Source organism: Grampus griseus (genome assembly GCF_964374135.1).
Source record: "Grampus griseus genome assembly, chromosome: 16".
NCBI lineage: Eukaryota > Metazoa > Chordata > Mammalia > Artiodactyla > Delphinidae > Grampus > Grampus griseus.
Window position 1 is genome coordinate 70,009,116 of NC_139010.1, and position 18,997 is coordinate 70,028,112.

General features: G+C 47.4%; 1 protein-coding gene across 6 annotated transcripts in view; it reads right to left on the reverse strand.

Moving 5' to 3' along the window:
• NRAP (nebulin related anchoring protein) overlaps positions 1-18,997 on the reverse strand; it is a 70,655-nt gene that overhangs the window by 17,435 nt on the left and 34,223 nt on the right. For all 6 annotated transcript variants that reach the window (XM_082673069.1, XM_082673068.1, XM_082673067.1 and 3 more), the window contains 12 exons: positions 17,394-17,492; positions 16,202-16,306; positions 14,940-15,047; positions 13,023-13,334; positions 11,789-11,893; positions 9,597-9,695; positions 7,851-7,955; positions 7,027-7,134; positions 6,394-6,507; positions 4,512-4,709; positions 2,700-2,804; positions 1,344-1,442 (listed from right to left, as the gene is read on the reverse strand). In XM_082673069.1, coding sequence (XP_082529195.1) covers positions 1,344-1,442; positions 2,700-2,804; positions 4,512-4,709; positions 6,394-6,507; positions 7,027-7,134; positions 7,851-7,955; positions 9,597-9,695; positions 11,789-11,893; positions 13,023-13,334; positions 14,940-15,047; positions 16,202-16,306; positions 17,394-17,492 — 1,557 coding nt within the window. The remainder of the gene's footprint in view (positions 1-1,343; positions 1,443-2,699; positions 2,805-4,511; positions 4,710-6,393; positions 6,508-7,026; positions 7,135-7,850; positions 7,956-9,596; positions 9,696-11,788; positions 11,894-13,022; positions 13,335-14,939; positions 15,048-16,201; positions 16,307-17,393; positions 17,493-18,997) is intronic.

Consider the following 18,997-nt stretch of genomic DNA (forward strand, 5'->3'; position numbering starts at 1 on the left):
TCCTGGACTCCATTTCCTTGTGAAGACTCCTGCACCACCTAAAGCCTATATTATATACATTTGTATGCTTTTCTCTTGTTAATCTATCTTTTGTTACAGAGCCCCAGCCGACAACCTAAGATGGGTAAAAGAAAACATATTTTCCCCCTTCCCTATACTTTGCTCAATAATAGGCCGAGGGAAGAAAAGCACCTTTAAGAATACTATCGTGGTTCTTCCCATTGCAGACTTTTTTTTTTTTTGCTGAGGACACAGTGTAAAGACAATACTAGGATCTGGGAAATTTAGGAGAAGCTCTGCCGGTTGGAAGGGAGGTTCCCAAACCCCAGTCTGCATCCTTTACTAAAATCCCGGGATCCTGCCACGGGCAGACTCACACCACTGCTGCGCTGCACGGCCTCAGCCGTTGTGAAAACATCTGCTCTCATGATTAGAACTGGATCTGTGGTTGCTGAGTCCTCCAGGGCCAGAGGCCACTGCAGGAGGCACTGTTACCCCTCAGCACCCCAATGACAAAGCAGGCAAGAAAGGTTCAGTGGGAATTTTAACTTGATCATGTCACGCTACACAGCCCTTTGGATTTTCTTATCCCAAGCTTGGAACTAATGTGTAAATACCCAAATCTCCACTGACTTTGAAAAGTTAGAGTCAGAAGGAGAATTTTAAAAACGAAATTTCATTCTCTGCCAAGCTCACTCGATATTTCAAACTTGTCAGAGGGCCACTAAGAAGAAGTAGAGCTGGAATGATGATTTTATGAGATTCTTTCCCCTGGGACCCACCCCTCTGCTAGAATATTAAAATGATAATTGGGTAAGTGGTGAGTGAGAAGAGGAAGCAGAGAACTAAGAAGCTTGGCAAACATCACACTGTATCACTGTCCCCGGACAACCACAAATCTTTCCCATCATCATCATCAGAATGACAGTGGAGAAATGATGAGCCAATATGTGCCCAGCTAGAACAGACGAATGGCAGACCAGCACGTCTCCAACTTTAACGTGCAAAGGAAACCCGTGAGGATCTTGTTAGATGACCATGTGGATTCGGTGGGTCTGGGGTGGGGCCTGAGGTTTGGTATTTCTAACAAGCTCCCAGGGGATGCTGATGCCGTTGGTCCGTGACCACATTTGGGGGGCGAGACGACAGACTAAACCAGATTTCTTCCTGGGCCTTTTTTCCTTCTGGAAACTGTTGAGGCTCCATCTAATGACATTCTTTTCTTTCCATGCAAACACCCATCCTTCCCGCGACCCCCGCCAATCCCACAAATATTCACACATATTTTTTAGCAATCCAGCAGTCTTTAAAAAGCCCATCCCAAAGCCGTCTGAAGATTTTACCTCGTTTGTAATCTGGTTGCTGAGTTTTGCATGAGTGAGGCTGGGAGTGTCTGTCACGGCCGTGTACTTGAATGACCGGGGATGCTGACGATATTTACTCTGAGCTCACACACAAGAGGCAATAAGAAGACAAGGTAAGATGCAAAAGCAGCAGAAGAACAAGCTCATTAAGCACTAGCTATAAAACCTCGTTTTGCAAAGGCTGCTAGTCTGTGGCCCAGAATCCAGTCCGTCCCCTGCTCTTGTGACCTCAGAACCCAGTGGGATGAAGCAGCAGAGAGGAGAGGACGGATGGAATCAGATACTTATCAATGGGAAAGGGAGATCTAGTCCTTTGCTACGAATGTGAACACAACTATAGAGATTCATGTTTTGCTCCCGAATTTCCTTTGCTCGCTGGAAACCCTGGGCTCCTCAGCTTTGGGGGGGTACCAGAAACAACCGTGCAGCTTAAAATAATCCACATGCCTGTATGCCACTCCAGGGGATGGGATTCAGTAAATCGTCAGTGGGCTCTGTACTTTGTTTAAGTTCCAAAGGGGATTCTGATGCACCATGAGGTTTAGAAACCACTCGCTTTAGTGATTTCATTGGAAAAGCAAAGCACAAAATTAAATCTCAACTCCCACAGTGAGGCCAATTCCGCTTGCTCAGAGCTTCTAATCAATGCGTGAGCCATTCTGAGGCACCCAGGCTGGACGCTGATCGCCTTTTGCTTGCAGTGCCTTCCATTATGCCTATCTGCCGTGAATGGAAATCCCAGAGCCCTCCCAGGGGTGGGCAAGATTCCTCAGGAGTTCAAAGAGCTTAGAATTCCAGACTTCAGTAATTTACCAAGAAGTTATCACCAAGCTTATAGCCACCATTTCATATACAGCCACCAGAGAAGCACAGGGCTTAGATTAGTGCTGACCCTCACAAAAACTAAATGAGAGAGTTCTGAGCATTCCCATTTGACTGATTAAGAGGTTGAGGCTCAGAGAGGGCAGGTGACTGGCTTGAGGTCACACAGCAAATGAGTACTGGCCTGCAATTTCAGTCACTACATGTGTCTCCAAAGCCCGCCCTCTTTTCATTGTACCACAAGCCACTCTTCAAAGGGACCCTAGGAAAGTACATCTTAGGATCCAGCAAATAATTCTTATATGTTAATATAGGAACTGGCTCGAGATCTGCAAAGCTATCTTAAACGGCATCCAGTCTGAATGGAGAAGGGAGTAAGGAGAGAGGCTGGGTGAGCTGCCACTGCTAACAGTGTAGCATCTAACTGGCTTTAGTAAGAAACAAACAGATTGTTGTGTAACCTCTACCGTGGAATATACTTGACACCCCCAACCCGTCCTGGTCTCTGGTTACCTCACTGATGAGTTCAGATGCTCTCTTTCTCCCTTCAATGTCTAACGTGCCTGGAATGACACAGGCAACGCCTCGCATGAAGTTCAGGTCCGACCGGTACAAATTCTACAAGGAACAACACGAGAAATCAGAAAAGCCAAGCTCGCAGAATGAGGAAGGACCCACGACAGACAGCATCATAATCAGAACTCAAGGCCAAGGCAGTCTCTCCAGATACATCACACTCAGCAAATACACACACGCTTCTTACTTAAATGCTCATTAGGGAGACAAAAATGTAGGTCAGAAGAAAATAATTCTGCTGTCACTTGTCTCCGTAGCTGTTAGAGGGATGCTTGGCGGATTTTTATTTTAATGTGGGCTATCAAAAAATAAACGCTGGAGCGGATTGTGGTTAGAAAGTCAGCTGTCTTGGGGCAAATGTGGAAATGGTTTAATGGGTCTTCAAAACAAAACCCAGCAGCAGAAGGCGGCATTAATTAATCATGGGTTAAGAAAGAACTAATAAATGAATCCAGAATAATCTGGCAAAGGCCCGAGTCTATGTGGGTGGAGGCGGTGTGTGTACCTGAGGGGTCTGGGCTGACAGTTTAAAGGGAGCCCCAAGTTCACTCCCCTTCGGCCACCGAGGTGCCCCGGTGCGTGCCGCCTTCCAATTGCTATGGCAACGAGAGGCAGGGGAAGTCAGGGCTCTGCTCAAGTGACAAACGGGCCCCTGAGTTGAGCGTGGCTGCTCCCTCGTTCCTCCACCTGCTGTCGGGTTCCTGACAGTTTATGTCACTCAGTAAACGCTGTACACAGGCGGAAAATTCCAGTGGACAACAGTAACCCGGATCTGAGCACCGCTCAGCTCTCAGGCCCTGCCAAACCAGAAAGAGGGTTCTGGGGGGACTGTTTTATTTTCCAGCAGAGGTCCGTTACTTGCAAATCTCCCGGCACGGAAACGTGGTGGCAAGCTGGGAGATGAGGCGAGTACCAAAAAGGATGCTGCTGCCTGTTGGGAAGACACATTCTGTATCTCCTTGGGAGTGAGGACATCCTCCCATGCTTCCCAACGCTCCTGGGCCTGCCTGCTTCAGAAAACAGGTGGCATGAGCTAGAAATGCCCTCATTGGGGTGGGGGTGGGGCGTGAAGGCCTCCAAGACTCCTTGGGAGGACTCAGGAAGGGTCTCTGGGACCCTTATTTCCCTGCCCTCTGCCCAACACTCTCCTCTGCCTGAAGTGGGTCAGTTCCAAAGGGGCTCTGAGCAACTCTCCCAGCAGATCTCAGGCCTCTTCCGAAGTTGGGTGGCCTGGGAACATATGACGCGCCAAGAAGAACCCCCAGCTCAAGCTGGGGCCAGAGGCAACACCGTTGGCAAGTCTTGAACATGCAAAACCATAAACCTTGACAGCGTCTTCCTTGGACACCATCCAAGTCCCAGCACCCACTTTCTCATTTATAGTTTTATGATCTTGCACGACCTATTTAACTTTTTTGAGACTCACTATAGCTTCTCTGTAAAATGGGGATAAAGAGTACCGATATAGGGTCATTTGGAGGATTAAATGAGATAATGCCTGAAAACACAATGCTCGGAATTCAGCAGAAGTACTCAATAAACGGCTGTCGTTGCTGTTAACAGATCTGTGCAATTGTGCTTATGAAGAGCTAGGCAGGAACAAGCAGGGCAGGTGCTTTAAAAGAAAACCCAGGTACGGGATTTCTCATCTCGGGAAGCCCCACTGAGCCACCAGCAGTTTGTGGGTCACTGCCTCACGGTCAGATTTAACAGGAAAAGAGCCTGGAGAGAGAGGCCCGGTCCCCTTACCTCACTCTGCAACCTGTGAGCTTTCTTGGCACAGCTGAGCCTCAGGTCCTCGGCCAAGGACGTATACTGGGGGAGTGGGTGTCTGTAGTCCTGGTCGCTGGCCAGGGTCTGAGCCTTCTTGGCGTGCACCAGTGTTACCATGTCCAATGGCAGATGGAACTGTGCCTTTGAGTGTTCAAAGTCTTTCCTGTAATTCACCTAGATGGGCAGACAGATCAATAGCAGCTATTTCAAAGCCGCCATTTGCATCAGGACCATGAGGGAGAGCAATGCGACGTGATTGTCCCAGGTGAGCCCAGGTGGCTTTCCTGGCAGGGCCAGGGCTCCTTTCTTGCAGTGACTGGCTTAACAAGCAGGGCTCGTCTCCAGGTCCTGCCACTCACCATCTCCAGCTCTTGGATGATCAAGGCCCATGGTTCCCCTACTTGGGGAAAATACGGAAGTTCAAGGGACAGATATAATGTCAGTGGTTCCCTTGCTCAAGTCCTTAGACCTTCCCATTTTCCAGAGGCAAGAAGACACACGGCTAAGCCGCCGCCTGCTCCACACGCTTTCTCCCCATTACCCTCTCAAGTTCAGACTGAGACACCAGGGGTTCTCCTCTCATGCTAGGTAACGGAGAGCTTCTTCAGACATCAGATAACATCCCAGTAAATCTGGGAGCCAGGAGCAGTGGGCAGATGCTTGAAAAGCCAGTTCTGAGGGGTGGGTATTCCCAAGAGCCCAACATGCATCCTGAGGGAGGAAGGGAGAGGCCCATTTCCAGACCTCAGGCTCTGCCCCAGTCCTTGGAGGAGCGTTTGAAGGTCCACAAAGCTCACTCTGGGCTTTCTGGGGAGTCAGATGCATAAGCGCCGCCTCTTCCTCCACCCTTCCCACTGCCCTCCAAGCTCCAGCCACTCGTCCCTAACCTCCGACCCCCACCTCCGCGCACCCTCCCCACCCCTAGCATACGGCCAGGGACAATTCATGTCCAATCCCGCCCCAGTACCGAAAGCGGAGAGAAGTGTTAGAAACAGGGAAACTGAGGCAGAGAACAAAAGAGACGAGAACATGTGAAACTGTGGAAAGAGCATGCGATGGCAAGCTAGCTGCACGTTCTAGTCTGGCCCTTGCAAGCTGACCTTGGGCAAGGGATTGAGACACTCAGAGTCTAGGTTTCCTTATAAGTAACCAGGATGAACAAGTGATGCTCCTAGAAATAAGTTGATGATTAAATGAGACACTGCATGTCAAATGTTTAGTCCTCTGCTACATGTTGGACACACATTCGATTTCATCACAGCCGTTAGCCAACTCACGTATGGGCAAGGAGATACTGTACACACACATGTGCCAGCATCCAGGGGATCAAATCAAGGGGTGCAAACTCAGATGCCACCAGAGACCAGACAGGCAGCATAAATGAGTGAAGGGGGGGGAGGAGGGGGTGGCTGCATGACTAGGAGAGTACAGATCCCTTCTAAATGGGGCTCTCAGTAATCAACTTCAACAGTAGCCTTGAGGAATCCAGGTCTGGCTTCTGCACAGAAGTCTAAAACTTTTACGTAGAGTTTTCCGTTTTGCAAGGTTTGCAATTAATTCGCTCTGCAGACCCAACAGAACACCTCTGCAGTCCAAATCCAGCCCACAGGCTCCCATGTGTGGTCACTGGTCAAAACCCTAGAATGTCCAGCCTGGAAGGGAGCTAAGGGGTCAAGTAGTCCTATCTCTCACTTGACTGAGGAAGAAGCTGAAACCCAGAGGGGCCAAGGGACCTGACCACGCCACCTAGCTAGCTAGGACAGAGCCAATACCCTCAACCGGAAGGACACAGGATAGCTGCCGGCTGTGCGTCATTAGGTGGGGGGCCCCCGGCTCCACTGCGTTCTCTCCCACTTACTTGGCTCTGCAGAGAGCTCGCGTACACTGAATGCGCAAGGCTGATATCATCTTCCAAGCTCCGGGAGCCGAGCATCTGCCCTTTCATTTTCTCAAATGCCTCTTTGTATTTGTACTAAAGGGAAAGAGAGCGGGAGAGAGTAACAGCTCGAGGACAAGGGACACGGAATGGAAGAGGTGGGTATTGGGTGAAAATGTTTTGTTCTTTTGACAGTAACTGGGTGAGTTAAAAGAAAAGGCGCGGGAGTCGTCAAAAGGCCTATTCTTTCATATGCAAGCCTCCCAATGACTAAAGGGCTGGGATATGAAATGGCAGGACATGAGAGCGCTTGGGCCGCCCACACTGGAGGAAGGTGGGTACATTGTTAACAGTCTCTTCACGTGGACTTGCTTTAGGAAAGCGCTTGGTGGAGGGTGCATTTCATCTGCCGGGGGTCCATATTTACAGTCCAGCATCAGCTTTGTACCCTGGCTGGGGGATTTTTGCTGTTGTTGTAAGGCATGTTCCTCCTCACAGTCAGTTGGGAGAGCAGAGGATGTTATCCACAGGCAAAAGAAGGCAGGGGTTAGGGGCAAAGGGAATAAAAATTGGTGAGGATTCAACATTGTCCTAGGAATGGAGGTGGAGGCTTACATCACTTATGATTTCACCAGAAGCCTTTGCCGCCTGGAACGGAATGGCATCCAATCTCAGTTTATAGCCACCGTCTCGAAGTTTGCTCCAGGATTCCTTGTAACGCGTCTGTCGAGAAGATGTGCACCAATAAAGACCCTCCCGTGACCTGGTGGTTTCCTGAACTCCCATTATCAAAACGAGAATCTGGTTTCTTGTGGAGTTTTTTTCCCCCAGTGAGAGATCACTGTAGCTTAGCAAAAACCAACAAAGAGTTGGATCCTGCCTTATGTCCACCCCTGGAGGGGAGAGCCATGGGGGTGGGTTTAAAAACCAAGAGCTTTGGAGTCAGAACCAGATCGCTCTGAGCAGCAGTTGATGGGAAGAAGGAGGCATGAGGCTGCGTGGGCACAGCTCTTGATGGAGAATAAAGATGAACGACTGTCTCTACTGAAGAAGAGGAAAGTGGGTGCTGATAGGGATGACGGAAGGGAAGAGTTAAGTCTCCCAAGTCTCTCTTTGGCTGAATGTCTATATTCTGATGCTCCCATATTCCAGCCCCTCAGTACAAATGTCCTTTGCACTCAGGAAGTTCTCCTCGTCTCATCCTTATCAATGAGCTTGAATCTTCTGCAGGACCAGTTACATAATTTGCAGGGCCCAGTGCAAAGGAAAACATAGGGCCCCTTCTTCAGAAATCTCAACAAATTTCAACATGGTGACAGCAGAGCATTAAACCAAGTGTGGAAGAACAGGACGCTTCTGAGCATGGGATGCAGTACAACTGTGCAGGTCCCTGAACCTCCAGTAATTAAAACCAGCCCCCCCTCCTCCATCAGCCTCACCTCACTGATATTCATGGCATTCAGCTTGGCCAGCAGGACTTCCGGGAGATCCGCTGTCTGTGTGTAATGATGCTTTATGTTTTCTCCTTGTTCCCTGTATAACCTCTGTGGATGGAGAGAGGTTTTGCATTAAACCCAGAAGCCTCCCCCATACAGCCGTCAGCCAAGTTACACTCCAGGAGACAAGGGCACTGCAGCTGCCACCTCCGCACAGAGACAAGATCTTGGGCGCCCTGCCTCTCCCTGGCTCGTACGGCTAAGCGCGGTGACATGCACTTCATTCCCTCCGGAGTTCTAGTTCCCAGCCCAGAACATGACAGGCTGAAACTTCCCTCTCAGTTAATACTCCACTTGTAGCACACTGCTGAGACGGGTGTCAGATGAGAAAATGATGGCTGGTTAACATCTAGTAATTTCGTTATTAACTATAAGCTAAGAAAGGACATCAAAATTCAGCAGGCACAAGAGAAAATGGCTCTTCCACAGGCGAGCTTTTCTCTGGACCTTCTACCCTCCTACCCTCCCGCCACTTCAAGGAATCTTGTGCTAATAAACGTTTCCTGGGTGGGTCTGGGGCGCTCTTCATCTAGAACTCTTATCTGGGCTTATGATAATTCTAGTAGTTAGCAATGACACGTGGAGTTGGCATCTGCCACCAGAGAAAGTTTCTAAACCAGGCTTTTCCATCCCAAATCTTATTAGATGTGTCCAAGTTTCTACGTATCACAGCAGTGCCCCCTAGAGTTGGTTAGGATAAGGAAAAAAGCAGCTATTTTCTTTTTTTTTTTTTTTTCCATACAAAAGTTCTTGTTTGACCATCTGTGTTTCTCAGAATTAAACCTGCTTCTGAAGGGGTGATGGTCAAGAAATTATACATTTCTAAACCCGTAAGTTTGTAAATCATCCCATAACATATTCTGACGGGCACTCAAGCCATCTCAGAATGCCTGTCGAATAAGGGCCAACAGGAATAATTTGTTCAATGGGGAAGCAAGGGAGACATTTTGAAAGCCCTCCCCACCAAGTTTTGTCAATTTCCCGCATGGCAAGTTAAATGGTCTGAAGATATCTAAAAGGCACGTCCACCCTGCGCAATGACCTGGGGGCCCCTCTCAGTAGAATCAGCCGACCAGGGCTAATCCATGTCTTAACATGAATTTTTAGAGGACCTCATCATTCCGTCTAGTTTACGAGGAACCCTGCGCTGAGAGGGCAAAAGGCCAGATCTCGGCTTCATTTTATAAAGGGAGTATGGGAAATGGCTCGAAAGTTAGTCTAAGGTACATAAATCAGACCCAAATCCTTTCCAAAGTCTTTGGGAGAATTCGGAAAGCAAGAATTCCTGCCGTGAGTCCCAAGAAGCCCTAGGCATTCTAATTCCTAGGTGTTATAATTACCAAGAATTTCGCCCAGAAGTCCCATGTCTGAAAACAATGCTTCGAAACAAAAGGAGAGGGGAAAAGACCTCGACCACAGACAAATCCTGGAGACGTGCAAATGGGGAGGAGTGAAAGCATGGGGCAGTGGGGTGGTGGAGCCCTCCTTGGCATCCTAAGAGCAGCGGTAACACCCATCTACGTCCTGATGAGGAGGCCCCGCCACTAAGGTGAGCCCTCAACAAAGGATAAGAAGCTCCTTCATCCTTAGAACAACAGAAGGAGCAAGCCAAGAACCCCTGGGCTTCAATCGCAGGGTTGAAAGAAGAGCCCACTCTTAGAGTCGTAATGTATATACATTATCGCTTACATCCACTGCTTGGGTGTAACTAATTCTGGCCTGGACCATCTCCGGAGTGTCTTTAATACTGGTAAACTTCAAAGCATCTGGATGCTGACGGTACTTCTTCTGTTGAGCAGAAAAAGATCAAAGCTGTGAATTTTGTGCTGTTCTTTCATGCCATTTGAAAGAGAAAATCATAGGTTGCTTGAGATTAGAGTGAATTTGTGAACATAATTATTATTCGGCTTCCTCCATCTTTATATCCCAGGTGCCTTCAGGTTAATATTTGTTTCAATTTAAGAATAACCTCGTGTCAATTAACATTAAAGTATTTCTACCTGGTGCAAAGAAAACATCTCAAAATTAGGTTATACCAGTAAAATACTAGAGGATACACACTTAGTAAAGGCTTTTTTATATAGCCTTCAAATACTGTCTTGCAGTTGTTTACATGTTTTAGTTCGGGTCTCCCAAGCAAGAAAGGACACTCACAGTTACATTGATCAGCTGAAGCTTTCCATTTTCCTTCCACAAAAGAACTGGGCAGAGATTACCAGAGTCAAAACCCTTGCATTTAAGTCAGTGACTGTACATTATCTAATCACTTTAGAAACCGGGTCAGTTAACATACACAATAATTCTATAAGTGTTATAAGAAAAAGGGTGCTATTATTGAAAGGAGTCATCATACAGTTTGAAACAGACTGAGTAAAACAAAAAAAAAATTACAAGAAATTCAAATGCTAACAAAGTCCTAGATACCCAATTTTGAAGTATTCTGAAAATTATGCTTCAATTCATTCCTTTTTTTTTTTTTAATTACAGTTCCAGTAGACTGAAAACAGTGGCTACCTTAATGGGATTATGAAGTATATCTTTTCTCCAATCAAACAATTATTTTAGAAACACTTCCTTATTTATTGGGTTGGATATTTGTATACTGGGTTGTCTTAAGAAGACAGTTCAATATCCAGCTGAATTTGACCCATCAACTGTTTTTGTAAACAAAGATTTATTAGAACAGAGTCATGCCCGTTCACTTACGTATTGTCTATGGCTGCATCATGCTACAATGGTAGAGGTAAGCAGTTACAACAGAAGCAGTGTGGCCCACAAAATGAAAAATATTTACCATCAGGTCCTTTACAAAAAAAGGTTTGCTAACTCCTGCTTTAAATGACAGGTGTGTGTGCATCTGTGGCTCTTTCACGGTGCCTGGCATTCTGTCTGAAAATTTAGAGGCCAATCCAATTTGACACTAAACTGGACATGTGCCAAACTGGAATGAGATGGTTGGGAAAAGTTGCTGGAAGATGTCTTGCCTTCCTGAAGTCTGAGGACTAAGTATAAAGCACGGAAGATAAGCAAATCTGTTGAATAAGTTTGCAAAATGTGGTAGAAGATTAAGACCACCGTGGGACAAATGGTTCCAAAAAGATCCCTTGGATGCCAGACTTTGATGCATGAAGGAATCATCTCGAAGTCTAAGTGATGTGTATAATGGGAAACGGTACCTTTAGCATCTAGTGCGTAGAGGCCAGGGATGCTGCCAAACATCCCACAGGCCCAGGACAGCCCCACCGCACAGAATTATCAAAACGTCCACAGGGCCAAGGTTGAGAAACCCTGATCTAATCTTTAAAAGATCTGCTCAGGGATACTGCCCTAAAATGCGAGGAAAGGGCTCCTTTCATAAGCCTTCGGGTCCAGCGAGGTTGGCTGCGAGTAGACGGGAGTGAGATTCAGATAGGAATGAGACCCTCCAACAAAAAAGAACCAGAACCGTGTCACGTGTTCGACACCACATGAATATTCAAAAACTGTTTACACTGCCTGCTGCAGAAAGAAAGGGAGAAAATGTGCGTGAAGTCACAAAAGGGCTTTCTAGGTGCAATAAATGTATCTTTTTATCATCTGTCCCGTGTTGCTTCATTAAAAAGGTAAGTTGCTGGGTAGCAATTGAGCTCTGTTTGATTGTCATTATTATTCATAATATCATTTGTCACCCACTTTGTTTTGGCCCGGGCTCTCTGGGCCCCTACTGGGGTGTGTTTGGTATGTAGTTTCCCTCTAATTACCAGCCTTAGTCTGGGTTTTGAGGCCTTTCATGTAGCTTTGCCTTCTTCTTTGCCTTTTGAGTGGAAATTATTTTAATTTTATACAGAAATGCCGCACGCCTAATGCAGCCAGGCCTGCTGCACGCTGTCAGGGAATCTCACCTCGCTAATGAGTGCTCCTGCCTTCTTCGCCTGCTCCACATTTAATGACCCGGTGGCGACCCAGCCCGTGCCTTTCATCCACTTCACATCTGCCCTGTATTGGTTCTGACAAAGGAGAAAGGAAAGAAAAAAAAAAGGCAGGCCATTGTTGGTGTGCGGACACTTAAAGGGCTGTTAACAGCTCCCCAATGTCGCCCTGGTGCCAGCTGAGTCAAATTGGATGCCACTTTTGTCTTATCTATTTCTGCACCGTCACAGGTAGGGCTCCAAAATGTAAATTAATTTCCCGCTTAATTGGAGCCGCCCCGCTGCCAGCGGCTTGGGCCCCGCCCGACACTATTGGGGGTGGGGCCGCAGGAGCCAAATGAGCCGCATCCCTCATTACAGGCCACGCAGGCCTCCGGAAGAAGGCCGTCCTCGTTGTCTGCTTTGCCTGGTCTCTTGTTTAAAATGACATGCAGGGGAGAAGAAAATGAGAATTCACAACAGAACCCAGGTGGGGAGCTATTTGAGGGAATATCACAAGACATTCGAGGCTTCCCACAGTGCCAGTTCCTTCTTAGGAAGCTCGGTGCAGGGCGGGGGGTAGTTCTCATTTTCTCCCTTGCCATTGAAGGAGTACTTTTAATGGAAAGCCATTTAAGTGGACACGTCTCTAAAACTAGCATATCACCTCTCGATCCGGAAAGAGCTCTACCTGGAAGGGTGTGTCTGCGCTGCCTCCACCCCACGCCCACGTGTGACAGTCTGGTTGCAACTGACCTGCCTGTTCGGTTCACCCACTTTCTCTTGCAAGAGTCAACCGAAGATGAAAGAATATAACGAGAAAGGGGAGAGGGTTGTTGACGACTAGCAAGGTGCCCTTTCTAAAAATGGGACTACCAACATTAGAATGAGTACCAGGGATGCTCTCCCAGAGCAGGCCACAGTTAAGGTCACAAATACATGCCTCCCACCCCACTGTCGCCACCGCCCTGCAAGAAAAAGAAATACGGAAAACATACGTAGATCAGAATTCCAAGAAGAAAGGAGTAACTGTATGATTTTTAGGGGTAGTATAGAATCTAAAATAGACACAGTTTGAGTAAAAGTTAAAGCACTAGGAAGCTAAAATGTTTCCACTTAGGGACCCAGAAACAGGTATCTCAGGGAATAAACGACATCCTGAAGGGTTTGGGAAAACCCTGGCACCAACACCAGCACACACACACATAAACCCACACACAGAGCTTACATCACTCTGTAAACCGTAAGCCTTCTTGGCCCATTCCACCTTCATGTCTGTGGGCAAAGCTGTAAAGTGATGGGATGCCGTCTTGTAGCCTATGTCTGTGGCTAAGTGCTGAGCCTTGCGGGCATGCACGAGGTGGATCATGTCCAGGGGGACGTGGCACTGGGATTTGGTGTCCTCAAATCCCTTCTTGTACTCCAGTTCACTCTGCAGCTTGGACATTTGCAGTGAGTGGCTAATTTGCGAATCCCCCTGGGCACCCTTAGCCCCAATGAGTTTCCCTCTGGACTTTTCATAGTTCTCCTTGTACTTCACCTAAATGAGAGGAAGAGAGCAGGGGTACATTAGCATCTCCTAAAGGAATTAAGTATCAAGCCATGCAAGAAAGTTAGAGCAAAGCCATACAAGAGAATCCTATCAGAATTAGTGTCATAGAAAGCTTGCCTCCTTAGAACAACTGATGTATTTCCTTTGATCAAAGAGTGAAAAAAAATATTACTACTCATTATTTCCTTTTACACCTGGACTGCCAGGAAGCTCAGAGCTAAACTGAAAGTTCAGCTATAGAACAGTCTTCTCAATTTCCTGGTGAAATTCTATCTTGTCTCTATGTATTTCTGGGTTTATTTTTAAGTGGCCTGTTGCTTTCATGAAAGCCACTTTATAATCTTTTTTGGTAACAGTGAGAACATTATAAAGAGAAAGTCATCACAAAATGAAAAATACACGGAATATCTAAAATACAACTGCTGTTTCAGAAAGAAGCTCAAATTAAAGACAACTGAGGTACATATAAATATTTAGGAGTTATGGGGAGCAAAAGGGAGCACATTGGCCTGAAAAAGCACTAGGCCAAAAGTAATGAGGATCCGAAAAAAGAATAAATATAGAAATGCTTTGAAAACTGTAACAGAATACTGGTGTGTGGCATCATTTCAACCTCATCATTACCGTGGCCATCAGGAGACTTGGGCTCTACTCTCAAATCTGCCAGCAAGAACAATGGTATTAATATCTGCCACAATTTATTGAACACTTACGATGAGCCAGGCATGGTATAAATCTGTGTCACTCAAAGTGCATCTGAAGACAAGTGCTGGTTTGTAAAATGTTACCAGTTGATAAGATAAGGGGCTTGTGTCATAACGGAAATCAACCACATTGCCAAGCCACTGTTTAGTTCAGCTGATACCTATATACATTTACGGATATATTTTCTGTATATACATGTACTATATATATATATATACATATATATATATATATACACAATAGATACAGAATATATATACATGCATATATATTGGGGATTTTTTTGGAAGCAAGACTTTCTCGATGAAGGAAGCAGAGTTTGACTTACATTCTGTCCTAGGCTCCTCATCTCACATCAGACTCATAACAGACAGCACTGGACTACAGAACACTTAATATACCTCAATTCATTTCATTTCCTCATAACCATTTTGCAATTACCAATTTACCCATGAGTTAACTGAGATTTTGAAAGGTTAAACAACCTGCCCCAAATCACAAACTGTAGGTGATGGAGTTGGGATTTTATCCCAAGTCTATCCGACACCAGAGCCTGTACTCTTAACCATCAGCAGGCCTCTACAACCTTAGAAAGTCATGGGATGTCTCTGGGCATCAGCTTATCTGTAAAATGAGTGATTTGGATTACCACTCACACTACTACTGCTCATAATAACAGTTACGACTTACCAAAAGCCAGGGTGCAGCAGGCAGTGTACCAGACACTTCAACGATTATCTCACTGCAAGGTGGTCATATTTATCTACATCTTACACGTTAGAACCCTGAGGCTCAGAGAGACTGAAAACCTGCCAGGACACTTTCAGACTCTCCCAGATGTAAATGTCAGGATCCGTGGTGTCGAGCACAAGCTGGGGACTGGCTTACCTCGCTGGCCAGGTCCCTCTTGGCTTTGGCTGCCAGGAAGGCCAAGGAGTCAAGACGCAGCTCAAACCCTTTCACCTTCTGCTTTTCCCAGTTGCTCTTATACAGTTTCTAAGGGGATTTAGGAGAAAAGAGATCATCCTCATGTGAGAGGGCTTCGCTTAGACTCTTCAATGACCTCTCCAAGAGGCAAACACCTATTACATCCTTCTGTAGAAATCCTGAGAGCCAGAGAAACCTGTAACTGGAATACAACCAGGCCTTCTTGTTCCTGTCTTAAGGCCTCTTGCCACATAGGGCTTTGGCCAAAAGAGGCAGACATGGAACTCCAGAAGACTTGGAAAATACTAGGCGTCTTCATGGAAGTCTTAATGACTTGTCACGGGTGGAATAACATTGCACAACACACAGCAGCATGTCTGAAAATTCTCTTCTCCATCTCTGTCCACACACCCCACCAGCCCAGCAGCTGCTCCAGCTGCACCCCTTTTCCTTTCCGAGCCCAGCCTCTAGTCCATGTGGGTCTTTTCTTTGTTCCTCCCATTGTTTGTCCTGCCTCCCACCTCCAGATTTCAAGTTCTTTCTTCTGGAAGCCTCCCTCCATTTCTGTGTGTGAATCAGTTTAGCTTCTGTTGCTCCTTCTAATTCTCCCCTCTACCCATTCCTCGGATCGGGACCCTAAAGACCTGGGAGCCAAGCAGAAGAGCCAAGAAAGGCCCCTCCTTAGAAGACAGAGAAGGAAAGCTGGAACTGTGCAAGCTTTCGTGTCTAAGGAACAACTAACTGCCCTGTGAGCGCTCCTCTGAGTGTTTTGCATATATCAGCTCGCTGAAGCCTCAAGGCGACCTAATGTCGAGGAGACTAGGAGTGCCCTCATGTCCCATTTGGGACAACCAAGAGAGAAGAAACTGGTTAAGCTTGCACACCTAGTAAGTGTTAGAAACAAGGATCAAACCCAGGCAGTTTGAAGCTAATGTCTGAGCTCTTATTTACTCCCCTCTTAACGCTGTTTTAACTCCAGTCCCGGAATAACCACTTCCTCCTACCCCATCCTAGAGACAGTGGTTCAAATCTCCCACCAGCTCATTCCTACCAGAGGTTGGTCTTCCCTCCCCCTAAGATACTGGTCACGAGCTGTTTACGATGACCAGACGTATGCAGCCTCAGCTAACACAGACACACCGACATGGCCAGTGGTTTCTGTGGACCAGGCGCCTACACGCAGGGAAGCAGAGCCCTGGGCTGCTCACTCCCTCTGGCTGTACCTCACTGAGATTGGCAGCGTTGGCTTGGGCCTGTAGGAAGAGAGGCTCCTCTTTGCTGATGCTGTACTGATGGACAGACTGCTCGTGCCCTGCTTTGTAGACCACCTGTAGGGAGAGAGCACCGGGTCAGAAGCAGGAGGCAAGGGAGGAGGTGGCTGGCCGCTCAGCTCCCTGTGTCTTACGTGCAAAGTCCATTACCAGACCAACCAGACCTGATGCTGCTGGCAGCGTGCAGGAAGCGAGGCTTAACGCAGAAGAGGTGATGCAGGAAGGAGCAGCAGCGGTGAGGGGCTGGGAGGAGAATGTAGCCGGGGCGTCAACCTGAGACCTCCTCTAAGGTTTTCGTTTTCACACCTTTCCCTTGAGGAGGCATCGACTTCCCCAAGCTGTCCCCATCCACAGTGTCCATGGCCACAAAAAGTAACCCACCTGAGGGCTCAGATGAGCACAGACTCCCCAGGTGGGAAAAATAAGAAGCATCCCCTGTCACCTGCACCCCATAATCAAACCTAATGTTTCCACAGGTACTGACACCTGGAAAGTGAACAGTAACCAAAAAGGCAACATGAGTGAACATGTCCTCTGTGGAAACCATATCACTCCTGCTCTTTCTCTCTTCCACTCCCGCTCCCCAGCTTGAGTTTCCATGCAGTGGCTTTCCGCTGACTCTGAACTATGCTGACTGCATGCTTTCTGGCAGGTGTACCTGGACCTCTAGGAAGGAAAGGTAGGAATGTCCTGGCCAGATGGTAGCAGCTACACCTGTTCGGCCATTGACCACTAATATGTAAATAACATATGTGGTGTTTCGTTGTCCCACCTTCCACATTTGAGCTCAAGTGGGCATGAAATGCACACATCCCACAAGCAAATGTTATCCTCCTCTCTCCTGGCTCCAGAATTATGGAGTCTTTGATAAGAGAGAAAAGAAGGAGAAAGAAAGAAGGAACTAGGAAAGACTGAAAGCTGAAAAGGAATAATGTCAGTTGACATCTGCCCTTAACAACCAGAGGAGAAGTGTAGTGGGTGAGGCAGGGAGGCCTGGAAGCCCATAGAGAGCTGGGTCCAGCCTATTTAAAGGAAAGGCTCTTCGGTCCCTGGATCGTGCATGGGCAGCACCCGCTGCTGTCCCCAGAGGTTCCCAGGCCCATGACACAGCAGCCCGGTGGAGAAAGGGCAGCCTGGGACTCACCCCACTCTGCAGTTCCTGGCTCCTCTTGGCGTGCTCCATCTGGGAACTGTCGGCCACACTGGTAAACTTCAGCTCGTCCACCCTCTGCCTGTAGTTTTTCTGTTTCCAAAGAAAAGGGACCCCATAGCATTAGGATCGGGCTGTCCCCACCATCACACACATGCATACACACGCATACCTTCTGTGACTCAAGCATTTCCCCAGGGGGGATGCTCCGGCTGGTCCTATAGCTTAAAGAGGACCATGCACACCTGAGACTTCCAGCCCTGGTGAGCTTGTTTGAGTTGCTACTACTGAATGGGGACTGGAATTTTCCCTTCTGTGAACGCTGTATGTTACCACGAGCCCTGGGATGGAGCCGTTTTATAAACCTAGATCTGACATAGGAGAGCGAGGTGGAGGGAACTTGGACTTTACAACCATGAATCCCAAGGTCCAAATCTCCCCTCTACCTATTCGGCTTCACGGCCTTGGGCACATCACTGAATCACCTGAGCCACTCACGCTTGGACTGTACAGTGTGGAAAACAATAGAAGCTGCTTCACTGAGGGTGGTGCGGAGGCTTCCATGCCACACTTGCCACGAGTCGAGTCCCTGGGCAGAGTAAGTGTTCACTATGCTCGCCATCACTGTTATTCACGGTGCCGTCAGGATGACCCAGGAAGTATCAGCTCTAACGAAGGGCAACGCCAAGAGTCACATTCAGCAAGTGGGTGGCAAGGTGGGATTTGCCCTCCCAGCTCTCCGTGTTCCAGATCACTGGGCTTGTCTTCATCGTGTTGCCATCTCACAGCCACCATGCAACTGGCAAAATTTGAATGTGCTAATTCTGTCCCCCTACGGGGACTTCTTGTCCTTCCCGGAGGCTGGTTCCTCTGGTTTTTCCGTTGGAGTTGCCAGAGTTGATGGGAAAGGAGGCTGCTGAGAATGGCTTATGGAACACGTGGTAGGGAGATCAGAGACGAGCAGAGCCCCCAGTGCTGTCAGCAAGAGGGTTGTCGATACTAGTCGAACCCAAAATAGGGATTGGAATATGGAAAACTCCAAAATTTCTTCCCTTCGGGAAAAAAATGAATCTGCAAAAAATATTCCAAAGAGACTTGTACTTTTTCTTTCTCATTCCAGTGTGTTGAATGGGAAAACTCCTTCCCTACGTAATTGAAGGAAGTCACAGTGCCCCTCCCATGGCTGGAAATTCCCGGGCATCCCAGCCTCTGCATTGGTCAAATCCTAAGTGTGTAGGGAGGTACCAAGAACCCACTCTGCCCAGGGCAGAGCAGGGACATGAAAAAGGCAAAGGAAATGATACCTTCTTGCCCCTTGAGGAGCATGAAAATTAGTCAGTATAGGAAGTGAGACAGGAACGGGCATTCCTAAGGCAGAAGGTCCCCTTACTGCACCCCATCCAAGTCAAATGGGGTTCGGCTTGCTCCACCTGGATTTCAGTTGGTCTCAGAGAAGTTAAGTAATGAGAACCCTCCTTATTTATGCACTCTAACTTTCAATGTGTTTCTGTCTGAGAGAAGGATGAGTACAGTTGAAAAATGAGAATAAATTACAAAACGTGTTTGGGGGATTCAATTTTGTTTAATAGTCCAGAGCT